This window comes from Acomys minous (assembly GCF_964271855.1).
Source record: "Acomys minous genome assembly, chromosome: 12".
Taxonomy (NCBI): Eukaryota; Metazoa; Chordata; class Mammalia; order Rodentia; family Muridae; genus Acomys; species Acomys minous.
This window is the reverse complement of record NC_140493.1, coordinates 113069250-113083644: the sequence shown is the minus strand read 5'-3', so window position 1 is coordinate 113083644 and position 14395 is coordinate 113069250. Positions and strand designations below refer to the sequence as shown.

The 14395-nt window shown below is 47.3% G+C and overlaps 1 protein-coding gene across 1 annotated transcript in view; it reads right to left on the bottom strand.

Moving 5' to 3' along the window:
• Positions 1-14395, bottom strand: part of TBCD (tubulin folding cofactor D) — a 164633-nt gene that overhangs the window by 143213 nt on the left and 7025 nt on the right. Inside the window, exon 6 of the mRNA XM_084750246.1 lies at positions 13118-13173. Within this exon, the coding sequence (XP_084606372.1) occupies positions 13118-13173 (56 nt within the window). The remainder of the gene's footprint in view (positions 1-13117; positions 13174-14395) is intronic.

Genomic DNA, 14395 nt, shown 5'->3' with positions numbered 1-14395 from the left:
AACCTCTCCTTCCGCTCCTCAGGTCCCCAGCTCTGGGTGTGGCCAGCCCTGGGGTGACCGCTCTTCACTATCCGATTCCAAGGAGACAAAACCAGTAGACTCTGGCTGACACTCTGCTCTCTCCGTCCTGGGATGCTTCAGACTCCTAGCATGTCTCTAATACTAAGTGTGAGTCCCAATACCCAGAAACAGACTTTCCCGGGACCCCACTGGCCACACCCATCGTGGCCACAGCAACTCTTATGAAGGAAAGCATTTCATTCGGGCTGGCTTGCAGTGTCAGAGGGTTAGTCCAGTCTCATCGTGGCGGGAAGCACGGCAGCGTGCAGGCAGACATGGTGCTGGGGAAGCTGAGAGCTCTACGTCAGCCATCGGCAGGCCGCAGGAAGTGACTGAGACACACTTCCTCTAACAAGGCCACACCTCCTAACAGTGCCGCTCCTTATGGACCTATAGGAGCCATTTTTATTCAAACTACCACACAGGTCCACAGAAAAGTTCCTACCAAGCAACACACAGCCTTCACACTCCACTAAAAGCCAAAGTGGAAACAGAAACAAAGGAACAAAACACCGCCCAACAAGGACAAACCCAGATATAAGCTCCCCAACCTATGATCATGCCAATCCCAGATGCCTGGACGCCAGAGTAAAAGTCCAATCAATAACTTCCAGGGCACTGTGTCTCCACTAGACCCCAGCAGCCCTACCAAAGCAGGCCCTGAATATTCCAACACATAAACAGCCTGTGCAAAGAGAACGGAGGTCCTTAAAGAGGAAATGAATAAATCCCTTGAAGAAATCCAGGAAAACACAAACAAACAGTGGAAGAAAATGAGTAAAAATTTTCAAGGCCTGAAAAAAAAAAAAGGCGGTGGTGGAGCACACCTTTAGTCCCAGCACTCAGGAGGCAGAAGCAGGCAGATCTCGGTGGGTTCAAGGCTATCCTGGTCTACAGGACAAGTTCCAGGACAGTTAAGAATAGACAGAGAAACAGTCTCTCAGAAAAACAAACAAAACCCAAAACCGCCAGGTGGTCGTGGGACATGCCTTTATTCCCAGCACTTGGGAGGCAGAGGTTAGTAGACCGGCCTGGTCTACAGGGCATCTCAGGGCAACCAAGGTTACTTACACACACACACACACACACACACACACACACACACACACACACACACACACACACGCTTCACCAGCAGAATATAAGAGGCAGAAGACAGACTCTTAAGCACTGAAGATATGACAGAGGAAATAGATACATCAGTGAAAGAAAATGCTAAATCTAAAAACTCCTGACACAAAACATCCCAGAAGTCTGGGGTGCTACAAAAAGACCAAATCTAAGCACACTAGGACTAGAAGAAGGAGAAACCCAGCCCAAAAGCCCAAAAAAATGTTCTCAACAAAATCATACAAGAAAACTTTCCTAATCTAAAGAAGGAGATGCCTATAAAGGTACAAGAAGCACACAGAACATCAAAATAGATTGGACCAGAAAAGAAAGTCCTCTAAGCACCTAACAATCAAAACACTAAACATACAGAGAGAAGAAAGAATATTAAAACCTCCAAGGAAAAAAGACTAAGTAACATATAAAGGTAGACTTTCAGAATTACACCTGGCTTCTCAGTGGAGATTCTAAAGCCAGAAGGTCCTACACAGATGTGCTGTAGACTCTAAGAGACCACAGATGCCAACCCAGACTATTATACCCAACAAAACCTTCAATCACCGTAGACGGAAAAATAAGATATTCCATGATAAAGCTAGATTTAAGCAATATTTATCTTCAAATCCAGCCTTACATAAGGCGCTGTTATCATCAAGAATGAGATGCCATGCAGCAGATCTGAGATGGAGAGATTTATTGAGGGAAGGAAAGGGGGGAGGGTTAGGGCCTGAGTGGGCCATGAGGGGAGAGAGGCAGAGACAGGGAGACAGAAAGGGGGGAGCACCCCTCGGGGAAACAGAAAGGGGGGAGCACCCCTCAGGGAGACAGAAAGGGGGAGCACCCCTCGGGGAGACAGAAAGGGGGGAGCACCCCTCAGGGAGACAGAAAGGGGGAGCACCCCTCAGGGAGACAGAAAGGGGGGAGCACCCCTCAGGGAGACAGAAAGGGGGAGCACCCCTCGGGGAGACAGAAAGGGGGGAGCACCCCTCAGGGAGACAGAAAGGGGGAGCACCCCTCAGGAAGACAGAAAGGGGGAGCACCCCTCAGGGAGACAGAAAGGGGGGAGCACCCCTCAGGGAGACAGAAAGGGGGAGCACCCCTCGGGGAGACAGAAAGGGGGGAGCACCCCTCAGGGAGACAGAAAGGGGGAGCACCCCTCAGGAAGACAGAAAGGGGGGAGCACCCCTCGGGGAAACAGAAAGGGGGGAGCACCCCTCAGGGAGACAGAAAGGGGGAGCACCCCTCGGGGAGACAGAAAGGGGGGAGCACCCCTCAGGGAGACAGAAAGGGGGAGCACCCCTCAGGGAGACAGAAAGGGGGGAGCACCCCTCAGGGAGACAGAAAGGGGGAGCACCCCTCGGGGAGACAGAAAGGGGGGAGCACCCCTCAGGGAGACAGAAAGGGGGAGCACCCCTCGGGGAGACAGAAAGGGGGAGCACCCCTCGGGGAGACAGAAAGGGGGGAGCACCCCTCAGGGAGACAGAAAGGGGGAAGCACCCCTCAGGGAGACAGAAAAGGGGGAGCACCCCTCAGGGAGACAGAAAGGGGGAGCTGAGAAATAAGAGTGCAACAGAGATGAGGTGGCAGATTGGTCTTTTTAAATCTGGCACACACCTGGCAGCAGGTGATAATGTCAGAGGTTGTTAAGCAACCTGGAGGCAGGCTAGCAGATCTGCTTGTGAACTAACAAGACCCACATGGGGAGACGGTACGGCAGAGTCGGCGTATGTTTAGGTGGCTGCTGAGAGACGGCCTCAGCACAAGCCAACAGCTGTAGGTCTCCGTGTCCTTGTTTGTTTGGGTTTTGTTTTTTAATTTTGGTTTTTGAGACAGGGTTTCTCTGTGGTGTAGCCTTGGCTGTCCTAGACTCACTTTGTAGACCAGGCTGGCCCAGAACTCACAGCAATCCACCTGCCTCTGCCTCCCAAGTGCTGGGATTAAAGGCATGCACCACCATTCCCGGTGAAGCCTCCATGTCTTAAATAAACAGCAAGCGGGATTTGTGAAAGCCCAGAAATACAAACACAAAAGGATATGCCTTCTTAGGCCTAATGGTGATGGTGCCACACGCCTTTAATCCGACAACACGGGAGCCAAAAGCAGGCAGATCTCCGAGTTGGAGGCCAGCCTGAACTGCAGAGCAAGCTCCAGGACACCCAAGGCTACACAGAGAAACTCTGCCTCAAAAAACAAAACAAAAACAAAAAATTAGATAGTATGTATGCCTTCTTCTCTGCACTTCTGAAACTTTCTCCAAAAATTAGCACATATACTCAGACACAAACCAAGTCTCACCAGACACAAGACTGGAGTAACCCCTGCACCCCATCAGACCACCACGGACTAAGCTGTGTACCAACAACAGAAACAACACCAAGCTTAAGAACTAACGGAAACGCAATGACTCTACCGAGTGAGACATGGGTCAAGACAGAAATGAGGCTTTCTAGAACCCAATGAAAATGAAGACACAGTGTACCCACACTTAGGGGACATAACGGAGGCAGAAGACACAGTGTACCCACACTTAGGGACACAACGGAGGCAGTTCTAAGAGGCAAGTTCACAGCTAAGCACCTACGTAGAAATAAAAATTAATAAAATAAAATAAAAAATTGGAGAGATCTTAAGACTAGCAACTTAACAGCACACTCGAAAGCTCTAGAACAAAAAAAAGAAATCTCACCCAAAAGGAGTAGATGGGAAGAAATAATCAAACTCAGGGCTGAAATCAATGAAACAGAAACCAAAAGAATAATACAAAGACTCAATGAAACCAAAAGCTGGTTGTTTGAGAAAAGTCAATAGGTCAACTAAACCTTATTCAAATTAACTAAAAGATGGAGAGAAATGTCCAAATCCGCAGTGGGAGTGGAGACATAACAACAGCCACAGTAGAAATCCAGAGAATCGATCACAACGACACACTTACTTCAAAAGCCTGTACTCTGTTCAAATTGGAAAATCTGAAAGAATCAGGTGATTCTCTCAATAGGTGCCACTTACCAAAGTTAGCTCAGATCAGGTAAGCAATTTAAACAGACTTACAGCCCCTAGTGAAATAGGAGCAGTCATCAAGTCTCCCTACTAGAAAAAGCCCAAAGCAAGACGGTCTCAGCACAGAATTAGATGACACACTTTCAAAGAAGAGTTAATACCAATACTCCCAAATTATTCTACAAAACAGGAGCAGATGGAACACTGTCCGGTTCATTTCATGAGGCCAGTTACCCTGATACCCAAAGCACATGAAGACCAAAAAAGAAGGAATTAGAGACCGATTTCCTTTATGAACGTAGATGCAAAAATACTCAATAAAATACTTGCAAATAATATTCTACAACACATTAAAAAGATCATCCACCATGACCAAGTAGGCTACATCCCAGAGATCCAGAGATGGTTCAATATACAAAAATCAACAAATGTAATCTACAGATAAACAAACTGAAAGGAAAAAAAAACCACATCATCACCTCATTACATGCAGAAAAGGCCTTTGAGAAAATCCAATGCCCACTCATGATAAAAGTCCAATACCTCTTCATGATAAAGTCCTTCCCCCCCCCGTGGTGGGGAGGGGGATTATTCTGTTGTTTTGTGGCTGGAGAGACAGCCGTGGGTGCTAGGAACCAAACTCTTACGTTTCGGTTGTGAGCCTAGCCTTCAACAGCTGAGCCGTCTCTCCAGACCATGGGTCTCTGGTTCTTGTGGCTTGACTTGGGGATCTTCTCCATCTGTTGGTTTGCCTTGAGCCAACTTTGATAGACGGGTTTTGTTTCAGCTTATTATTTTGTATTCTGTTATGTTTTGCTGTTATCTCTTAGAGACAGAAAAGGAATGGATCTGGGTGGGAGGGAAGGTGGAAAGAAACTGGAAGGAACAGAGGAAAAGGAAACTGTGATCAGGGCGCATTGTGTAAGGAAAGAATCTGCTTTTACTAAAAGGGGGGAAATAAAATAAAGACATAAAAAATCAGAGTTTAAAACTTTAGTCTAGAGCTGGAGAGATGGCTCTGTGGTTAAGAACAGTGGTTGCTCTTGCAGAGTCCCAGCACCACAGGGCGGCCCACAACCATCTCTAACTCCAGTTTCAGACGATCTGGTGCCTCTTCCGGCCCCCATGGACACCATGCCCAGACACGCATGCAGGCAAAACATCCACACACATGAAATAAAAGTAAGCAAATCCTAAGGAAAAAAAAAAGAGTTCAGCAAAGCACAGTGGTGCACGCAGCACAGAAGAGGCAGCCAGGGTTATCATGAGTTTAAGGCTTAACTACATAGAAAGCTCAAGTCCAGCATGGGCTACAGCTTAACTACACAGAAAGCTCAGGTCCAGCATGGGCTACAGCTTAACTACACAGAAAGCTCAGGTCCAGCCTGAGCTACAGCTTAACTACACAGAAAGCTCAGGTCCAGCCTGAGCTACAGCTTAACTACACAGAAAGCTCAGGTCCAGCATGGGCTACAGAAGAAGACCCTGAAGGAACAAGAAACAAAAACTGGGGAAGGGGAAGGTTCCAAAGACTGGAGGAAGAAGGAAAGGGGAGGAGAAATTTTAGTCCAAACAGAACAAAACAGGGCAAATAATCACTTGAGAAATCCACCCCATAGACAGTGTTCATGCTAATGGAGAACAGGCAGCTCCCAAATCCCACAGCAGTCACATTACAAAGAGTATAAGATGCTTAAAACCAGAGGAAGTGGGAACGCATAAGCAGCTGGTTACTCTTAGGGTGTGAATCTAAAATGTCTCCCCGTGCTGATGGCTCTCTGGGGGAAGGTGCTGAGGAGCGAACAGTAACAGGTCACTAAGAACAGAGGAGCAAGTCTTAAAAGTTATCAACTGGAGCCTGGCTCAGGGAGCTCTCCGCTTCCTGCTGTACGACACAACAGCCTCCCCAGTACATGTGCCCACCATGACCTTCCCTGCAATGAGGTTTCTTTCAGATATTTTCATCACAGAAATGCAAATGTAACTACTACGGATACCAGCTAAATATCTTACATGAAGAAGGCATGCGTGGTCCAGCTCAGGGCTATTTTCCAGGCTGTCTGGTGCCCCGGGGCTTAAGAGAGGCACTGCCAAGCAGAACACTGGAGCCCGGGATTTCCTCCTCTTGGGGTCTAACACAGAAAACAGTCCAGGCTTCGGAACAGGGCTTCCATCACACTCTCACAGTGACAGAGGTGACACACATGAGACACAAAGAGAGCAGACAAACAGGTTGCAAAGACAAACAGACAAACAGGATGCTACTTTTTAGACTCCTGCACGTTCAGTTTAATTATAGCTGTGAAAAAGCAGAAATACAGAATATGTCTCTAGAACTCATATGTTGGATTTTTTTTCAATTTACCATTCCAAATTTCTTTTTCTCCATGAAATAGACCTTGCTTTACCTTCCTTTGGTGCTTTCTTTGCTTCAGAGGCAGCATCATTACGTGGCCTACAATGGCCTCCAAAGCTCATGTGACTGTCCTGCTTAGACACTACAGGGGAACAGCACCTAAGCCAGGACAGATGAGCAGGAAACAGTAGCTACTCTTTCAAGAGAAAAGCTGGGAACTGAGGGGTCAGCACAGTGACTAAAAGCACTGGCTGTTCTTCCACAGGATCCAGCACCCACACGGTGGCTAACAACCATCTGTAACTCCAGTCCCAAAGGACCCAGTGTCCTCTTCCGGCTTCCAAGGACACTGCACGCACATGCTGCACAGACATACATGTAGACAAAATGCCCACGTGTATAGAAAAATAAAAATACAACTTATGAAAAAAATTAAATAAGCCAGGCATGGTGGCGCATGCCTGTAATCACAGCACTGTGGGAGGCAGAGGCAGGCAGATCACTGTGAGTTCAAGTCCAGCCTGGTCTACAAAGTGAGTCCAGGACAGCCAGGGCTACACAGAGAAACCCTGTATCGAGGAAAAAAAGAAAAGGGTATATGTATATATGTATGTATATATTTTTATACATATGTATGTGTGTGTACATATATATGTGTATATATGTATATGCATATACACACATTAAAGAGTAAAACTGTATGCTCCTCGTCAAGGCTGAGTTTAGCACTGTAGCTCTGGTCAGCATTCACTGTATCACTCGGGCCTTGAACTCACAGAGATTCACCTGCCTCTGTCTCTGCCTTCTGGGTGCTAAGATTGAATCTCTGAGTCATCATATGCCTGACTTCCTTATCTCCCTGTGACAGCTTCTGTATTTTTCTGTATGCTATTGTCTAAGTCGCTTTGCAACAATATATGACAATAAGAGCTATGGGGGCCCAGAGACTGCTACCAAACAACACAGGCTACTGCCATGGTTCCTGGGGGGTCCAGAGACCCCCACCAAATAACACAGGCTACTGCCATGGTTCCTGGGGGGTCCCAGAGACCCCCACCAAACAACACAGGCTACTGCCACAGTTCCTAGGGGGTTCCAGAGACCCCCACCAAACAAAGTAGGCTACTGCCATGGTTCCTGGGGGGTCCCCGAGACCCCCACCAAACAACACAGGCTACTGCCACGGTTCCTAGGGGGTCCCCGAGACCCCCACCAAACAACACAGGCTACTGCCACGGTTCCTGGGGGGTCCCAGAGACCCCCACCGAACAACGCAGGCTACTGCCATGGTTCCTGGGGGGTCTCTGGGACCCCCACCAAACAACGTAGGCCACTGCCACGGTTCTGGCACACTCACTAACATGACAGTAAGGCTCTACTGCTAAAGACGCCACTCCCTTTAATCACAGACATGAAGACCTTAAGCGTCCCCCTTGCTGGCTGCTTTCACAGTGCTACAATAGTGCAGGCCCATAGGTAAAACAGTGGCATGAATTTTACAAGTGTAACCAATGGCTTTCTAAGATAATTTAAGGCCCACTCCACAAGAAGGAACTCTTGTGTGGTGCTGGATACAGTAGCTCGCGGCTGAGTTCACTGGCCCTACTAGTATCACTTTGCCAAAGGGATACAGAATTCAAACTGCCTTCTAAATGTTTAACCTTGTTCCCATAGGCTAGTAACCTCTCACCCTTATCAGAGAAGACCATTATGCAAACGGCGGCAGTTACTAGAGGCTCACAACTGGTCAAAGTACGGAGGGTAAGTGACTGTGGAGTGCTCAGCCTAAGTGGGAGTCTATAGAGGACACCACTGCCCACTCCCCAGAGTGCTCAGCAAACATCATACAAGTGAGGACAGAAAAATCAGAAAAGCCAGAGGGCTGGAAAAATTGCTGCAGAACTGCCAGGCGGTGGTGGCATATGTCCTTAATCCCAGAATTAGGGAGGCAGAGACAGGCAGATCTCTAAATTAAAGATGGTCTACAAAGTTCCAGGACAGCTAGAGCCACACAGAGAAAGCCTGTCTCAAAAATAAGGTGGGGGGGGGGGTTTCTGGGCAGGGCTGTACACTCATGAACTCACTGCAGCTGTGGCTGTCAGCATAAAACCTAAACAAGATCAAATCAGTCAAACCTACAGCCCTGAGAAGGAACTCCTGCGGCCCCACCCTTAGCTGAGGAACTTCGGACAGTCAGGAGGAGATAAGGGTAGCAGTGCCCGTCAGCATCAGCGGTCACTCCATGGTGGTTGCTCACACTGCAGTGACAAGCGACTTATATCCACGCACGTACAGTGGGGCATTTACCAGAGAAGCTGGCGGAGGGAATGAGGGCACGGTAGACATCATCTAAATTGATGCACTGAGTTCGTGTGTGAAATTTCCAAATAATATTTATTAAATAATTAACAATTTCAAAATAAAAGTAAACGTAAACTTTAAAAAGTAAAAGCGCTGGGCGTAGTGGTGCACGCCTTTAATCCCAGCACTCAGGAGGCAGAGGCAGGATTGCTGTGAGTTCAAGGCCAGCCTGGTCTTCAGAGTGAGTCCAGGACAGCCAAGGCTACACAGAGAAACCCTGTCTCAAAAAAAAAAAAAAAAACAGTAACAACAAAAAAAGTAAAATAGTAATTAGAAAAAACAGAAAGTTACAGGAAAAGTAAAGCATTGGTTTTTGGTTTGGTTTGGTTTCTCTGTGTAGCCTTGGCTGTCACAGCAATTCTCTCTGCCTTCCTGAGTGCTGGGATCACAGGCGTGTGCCTCCACGCTCACACTTGTAATCCCAACAGCTGGAAGACTAAAGCAGCTGACCAGTATGTCTGAGACAAGCCTGGGCCACCCTCAGCTAATGAAGGAAGCATGTGGTTCCAGAGCCACAGGCAGAGAAGGGTCCGAGATGCAATCAGACAGCACCCTCGGACAGCACGCTACTGTGCACAGGCCAACTCTTTACCACACCAAAAAGATAGCTGTGGAATACAGGTGGCTCAGGGGCAGATAAACAGACTCACGAAGCACCTGTGGAGCCATTGCTGTGACCTGTCAGTCTCCTCACACATGCACACATGAGCGTGTGCATCTGGCCACGGCCTCCCCAGGTGGGCGGCTGCACTGCACGTGAGCGTGTGTGTCTGGCCACGGCCTCCCCAGGTGGGCGGCTGCACTGCACGTGAGCATGTGTGTCTGGCCACGGCCTCCCCAGGTGGGCGGCTGCACTGCACGTGAGCGTGTGCGTCTGGCCACGGCCTCCCCAGGTGGGTGGCTGCACTGCACGTGAGCGTGTGCATCTGGCCACGGCCTCCTCAGGTGGGCACTAACTACAGCAGGTGGACGGACGCTTGTTCTGCTTACGCCAGCACAGAGCACTGAGGCCCTGCTGCTCCAGGCTACGGCTTCTCTTGTACGATCCTCAGAAACGGACAAAAGGGTTTCAGTTTTACCTCCTTGGCCTGTAGATACTCTATGGAGTGACAGCTGGCATAAATCTACCCCATCAGGTGTTTAGTAAGAACAAACAATAAATACAGGGTAGACAATTCAGCTGGTAAAAGTGTACACACATGCACAAGCAATAATAATTCAATACAATATTTTTACTAAATGTAATTTTTAAAAAAGATTTATTTATTATTATGTATACAGTGCTCTGCCTGCATGTACATCTGCAGGCCAGAGGAGGGCATAAGATCACATTATAGATGGTTGTGAGCCACCATGTGGTTGCTGGGAATTGAACTCATGACCTGTGGAAGAACAGTCAGTGTTCTTAACCTCTGAGCCATCTCTACAGTCCTAAATGTAATTTTTAAAATTTTTAAATAGACAATAGTTTTCATTTTACAAAGTTAGCAAACAATTGCAAAGTCCCACCCAGCTGGCAAATACTGAAAAGGGAGGTTTCAATTTACTTAACCTTTGCAGTGACTATATTTTAAGCTCCTAAAAACAAACAAACAAACAAACAAACAAACACTCAGCCTACTTACAGGAACTCGTGCCAAGAGATGAATCAGAATACTGCACCATTTCATGTGGAGTATTCAGAAATGGCCAAGCTACAAATAGGAAGCAGGCCAGCTACATGTCCAGCAGTGACACTCGCATCCATGTGAGGAAGGTAAGAGTTCAGGGGCAGTCAAGGCCTCAGCCACAGAGAACACACGGTCACCAGACGTGTACCAGAACACAGGCGGCCACACCTCCCAGAGCAGGGCAGAATATGCAAGTTACATTCTCCAAAATGCATGGATTCCTTTGGTTATGGTTTAACTCTGAAATATCCCGAAAGATCATGTGGTCAAATATGCTTGCCAGCTGATGGGCTTCTCGGCAGTGAGGGCCTGGATCCCGAGGACTCTAAGCTCAGCAACCTGGCACTGCTGGCTCCACTGATGGCTCATAACTGATGTCATCGTACATAGTACATGCCAGCACAGCCGAAGGAAATACTTCACTTAGGGTATTCCCTGAGAGGGTTGTGTTTTGTCCCTGGCTGGTCTGTCTGTATGTCCGTCCCTCTCTACTTCCCAGACACCACTCTCTGCTATGTTCTGACACAGCACAGACCCAAAGTGTTCTTTCCTCCTTCACAGATCTAGGGTTCCATTTCCAGAGCACACACGGTGGATCACAATCTCCTGGAACTCTAGTTCCGTGGGATTCAACACCCTCTTCTGACCTCTACAAGCAATGCACACACATGATGTAATGCAGAGGAATGTTAGTTCAAAACATGGCTGCTCTGACAAGAGATCATATCCAAAGATCTTCTAGGTCTGTGCGATCCGGCTGGACTACAAACACGCCTTTAATCCAGGAGACAGAGGCAAACAGATCTGAGTTCAAAGCCAGCCTGGGATAGAGCAAATATCAGGTGAAGAAAAGCTTAGGTCAACACATGGTGGTACACGCCTTTAATCCCAAATGAAGGTAAAGTTAGTGTGTAGAAGGAAGCACCCATGTTCGAAAGTGATGTCTAATTGAGTGGCAGAAAATGCAGTGAATCAGAGAAGGATTGACAAAATAGGACACGGCCAACTCTCAGAAGATGAGAGAGGAAAGGGAAGCTATTTAGGAGGCAGTTTTACCAGGTTGTAGACCAAGAGCTCAGGTGAAGACAGACTGAGCCAGAGAATGAGAAGGAGCCAGAAGATTAGAGCAGGTTGCTGAGTTAGTTTGAGGCTGAGCAGAGCAATTCCAGGCAAAGAGAGAAACCAGATTAAGTAAGTCAGCTGGGAGAAGACTTTGAGCCAGAACAGCTGAGTTGAACAGCCAGCCCAGAGCTCAGAAAGAACAAGAAAAGGTGAGCTTATCAAGCAGTAAGTCTCAGAGGCTGAAACATTCTAGGCCTAGGTGAGCAGACAGAGGCAGTAAGCCTCCCAGATGACAAGTGAGCCAGGAGAATAAAAGTTACTTTTACAATATAAAAACTGATGTATGCAAAACACCTACACACATAAAATACAAACTGAAGAAATCTTTAAAAAAAAAAAGGATTAAATCTAAAGCAAAAAGGACACTGAATGTTAAGAAGGAAATAAAACCACACAATGTTCTGAAGGAAGATGAACACGCCAACTGCACACAGGCTCCATAAGCTCCAGGCTCCCTGAGGCCTCCTGAGAGGCACCCAGATAAGCAAAGATGCCTGTGATGGAGCAGTCAGCCATGCTGGCGTGGGCTTTACTGATGACGCTCTCACTGGGTCATTTCTGCTCCTGTAGGTAACCCCTCACCACCAGTCCTGTACCCCAATAAAACTCACTAGTTGCCCAAGTTGGACTTTCATCTGTCATTCTACGCCCCTGTCTGGAGTGAGCAGACGTTTGCTCAAGTATCCCCAGCACAGTGTCGCACAACAGCAGGCAGGAGAGGGTGACTCTGGGAGGGCTAGGGAGGAGACAGGGAGTAAGTCCAATGTAGGAAATTCTCCAATAGCATGTTTTAAAGAATCCTACCACTCTCACATTTCACAAGACAAGTTCAGTCAGCCCTCACAAGCATCACCTGCAGGCTGTGGTGATCACCTGAGCCCACCAGAGAAACCATCTCCCACTTGTTATTTTCAGCTACATGGGACATTTGTAAGATTTCGTTTTGTCAGAAACTAGGATTTTACCCAGTGAACTACAGCATAACCTTGACAGAGGATTTTATTCCTGAACCATAGCCATGTGTGCCCATGATCTCTCCAAGCTCCAGCACAAACTGCTTCTGAGGTGACTACTGCCTCCTCACGGGGACCCCGCAGCTCTCGTACTAAGCACACTTCTCCTCAAGCGCCTGTAACCCTGTGCGTCCCAAACCAGCACCAGGCAGCCCAAGGCCCGAGTGACACCTAGGATGCCACAAGCCAGGGCCAGTCAACCCCTCAAGCACAAGGCAGCACAAAGGTGATCACTTCAGAGTCAAATGTTTCTATGACAACCAGAGCTGTCTGTTTCCGAAGAGGAACAGGATCTACGCTGCAGGAAGGTCTTAAAGAGACCTCATCTGAAAACAGACACACATGAAACATGTAACAGTGTGTAAGACAGACAGGCTTAAAATGTACAGTCACACCTCAGTCAACACCCATGCACAGCTGGGACTTACTTGGACACAAGGACGGCAGCTGCATCTCGTGCCTTGTCACTGACCACCAAGTAAGACTGCAAGAATTTGACAAGTTTCAATTTAGTATTCTTAGCTTTACCTTCTAGGTTTCCTATAATTATGCATTATTTATACAATATTCAAAATTAAATGTAAGTCAAGTTTCTCTAACCACTGTTCCTAAAACCCCTTACACATCACCACTTTGCTTAATAGATGTTTGTATTATCAGTAAAGAACTGAGATTTGAAGTGATTCACCTGACCTCTACATAACATCACAATGTCAAAGTGACATGGGAATTCACCCAAAGCAAGCCGAGATAACACTGAAAAGCAGGAGTTTCAGTTAAACGACTTTAAATATATTAACCAAAAGTTTATCTAACTAAACCATCATTTCAAGACAACATATGCATGAGTAAATCCACTTCTACTGTAAAGGTCTGTGTGGTCATGTTAGACAAGTGCACATCTCACTGTGAAGGTCTGTGTGGCCATGTCAGACAAGTGCACATCTCACTGTAAAGGTCTGTATGGTCACGGTTAGACAAGTGCACATCTCACTGTAAAGGTCTGTGTGGTCATGGTTAGACAAGTGCACATCTCACTGTAAAGGTCTGTGTGGTCATGTTAGACAAGTGCACATCTCACTGTAAAGGTCTGTGTGGTCATGTTAGACAAGTGCACATCTCACTGTAAAGGTGTGTGCTCATGTTAGACAAGTGCACATCTCACTGTAAAAGTCTGTGTAGCCATGTTAGACAAGTGCACATATCACTGTAAAGGTCTGTGTGGCCATGTTAGACAAGTGCACATCTCACTGTAAAGGTCTGTGTGGTCATGTTAGACAAGTGTACATCTCACTGTAAAGGTCTGTGTGGCCATGTTAGACAAGTGCACATCTCACTGTAAAGGTCTGTGGGGTCATGTTAGACAAGGGCACATCCCACTGTAAAGGTCTGTGTGGCCATGTTAGACAAGTGCACATCTCACTGTAAAGGTCTGTGTGGCCATGTTAGACAAGTGCACATCTCACTGTAAAGGTCTGTGTGGTCATGTTAGACAAGTGCACATCTCACTGTAAAGGTCTGTGTGGTCATGTTAGACAAGTGCACATCTCACTGTAAAGGTCTGTGTGGTCATGTTAGACAAGTGCACATCTCACTGTAAAGGTGTGTGCTCATGTTAGACAAGTGCACATCTCACTGTAAAAGTCTGTGTGGCCATGTTAGACAAGTGCACATATCACTGTAAAGGTCTGTGTGGCCATGTTAGA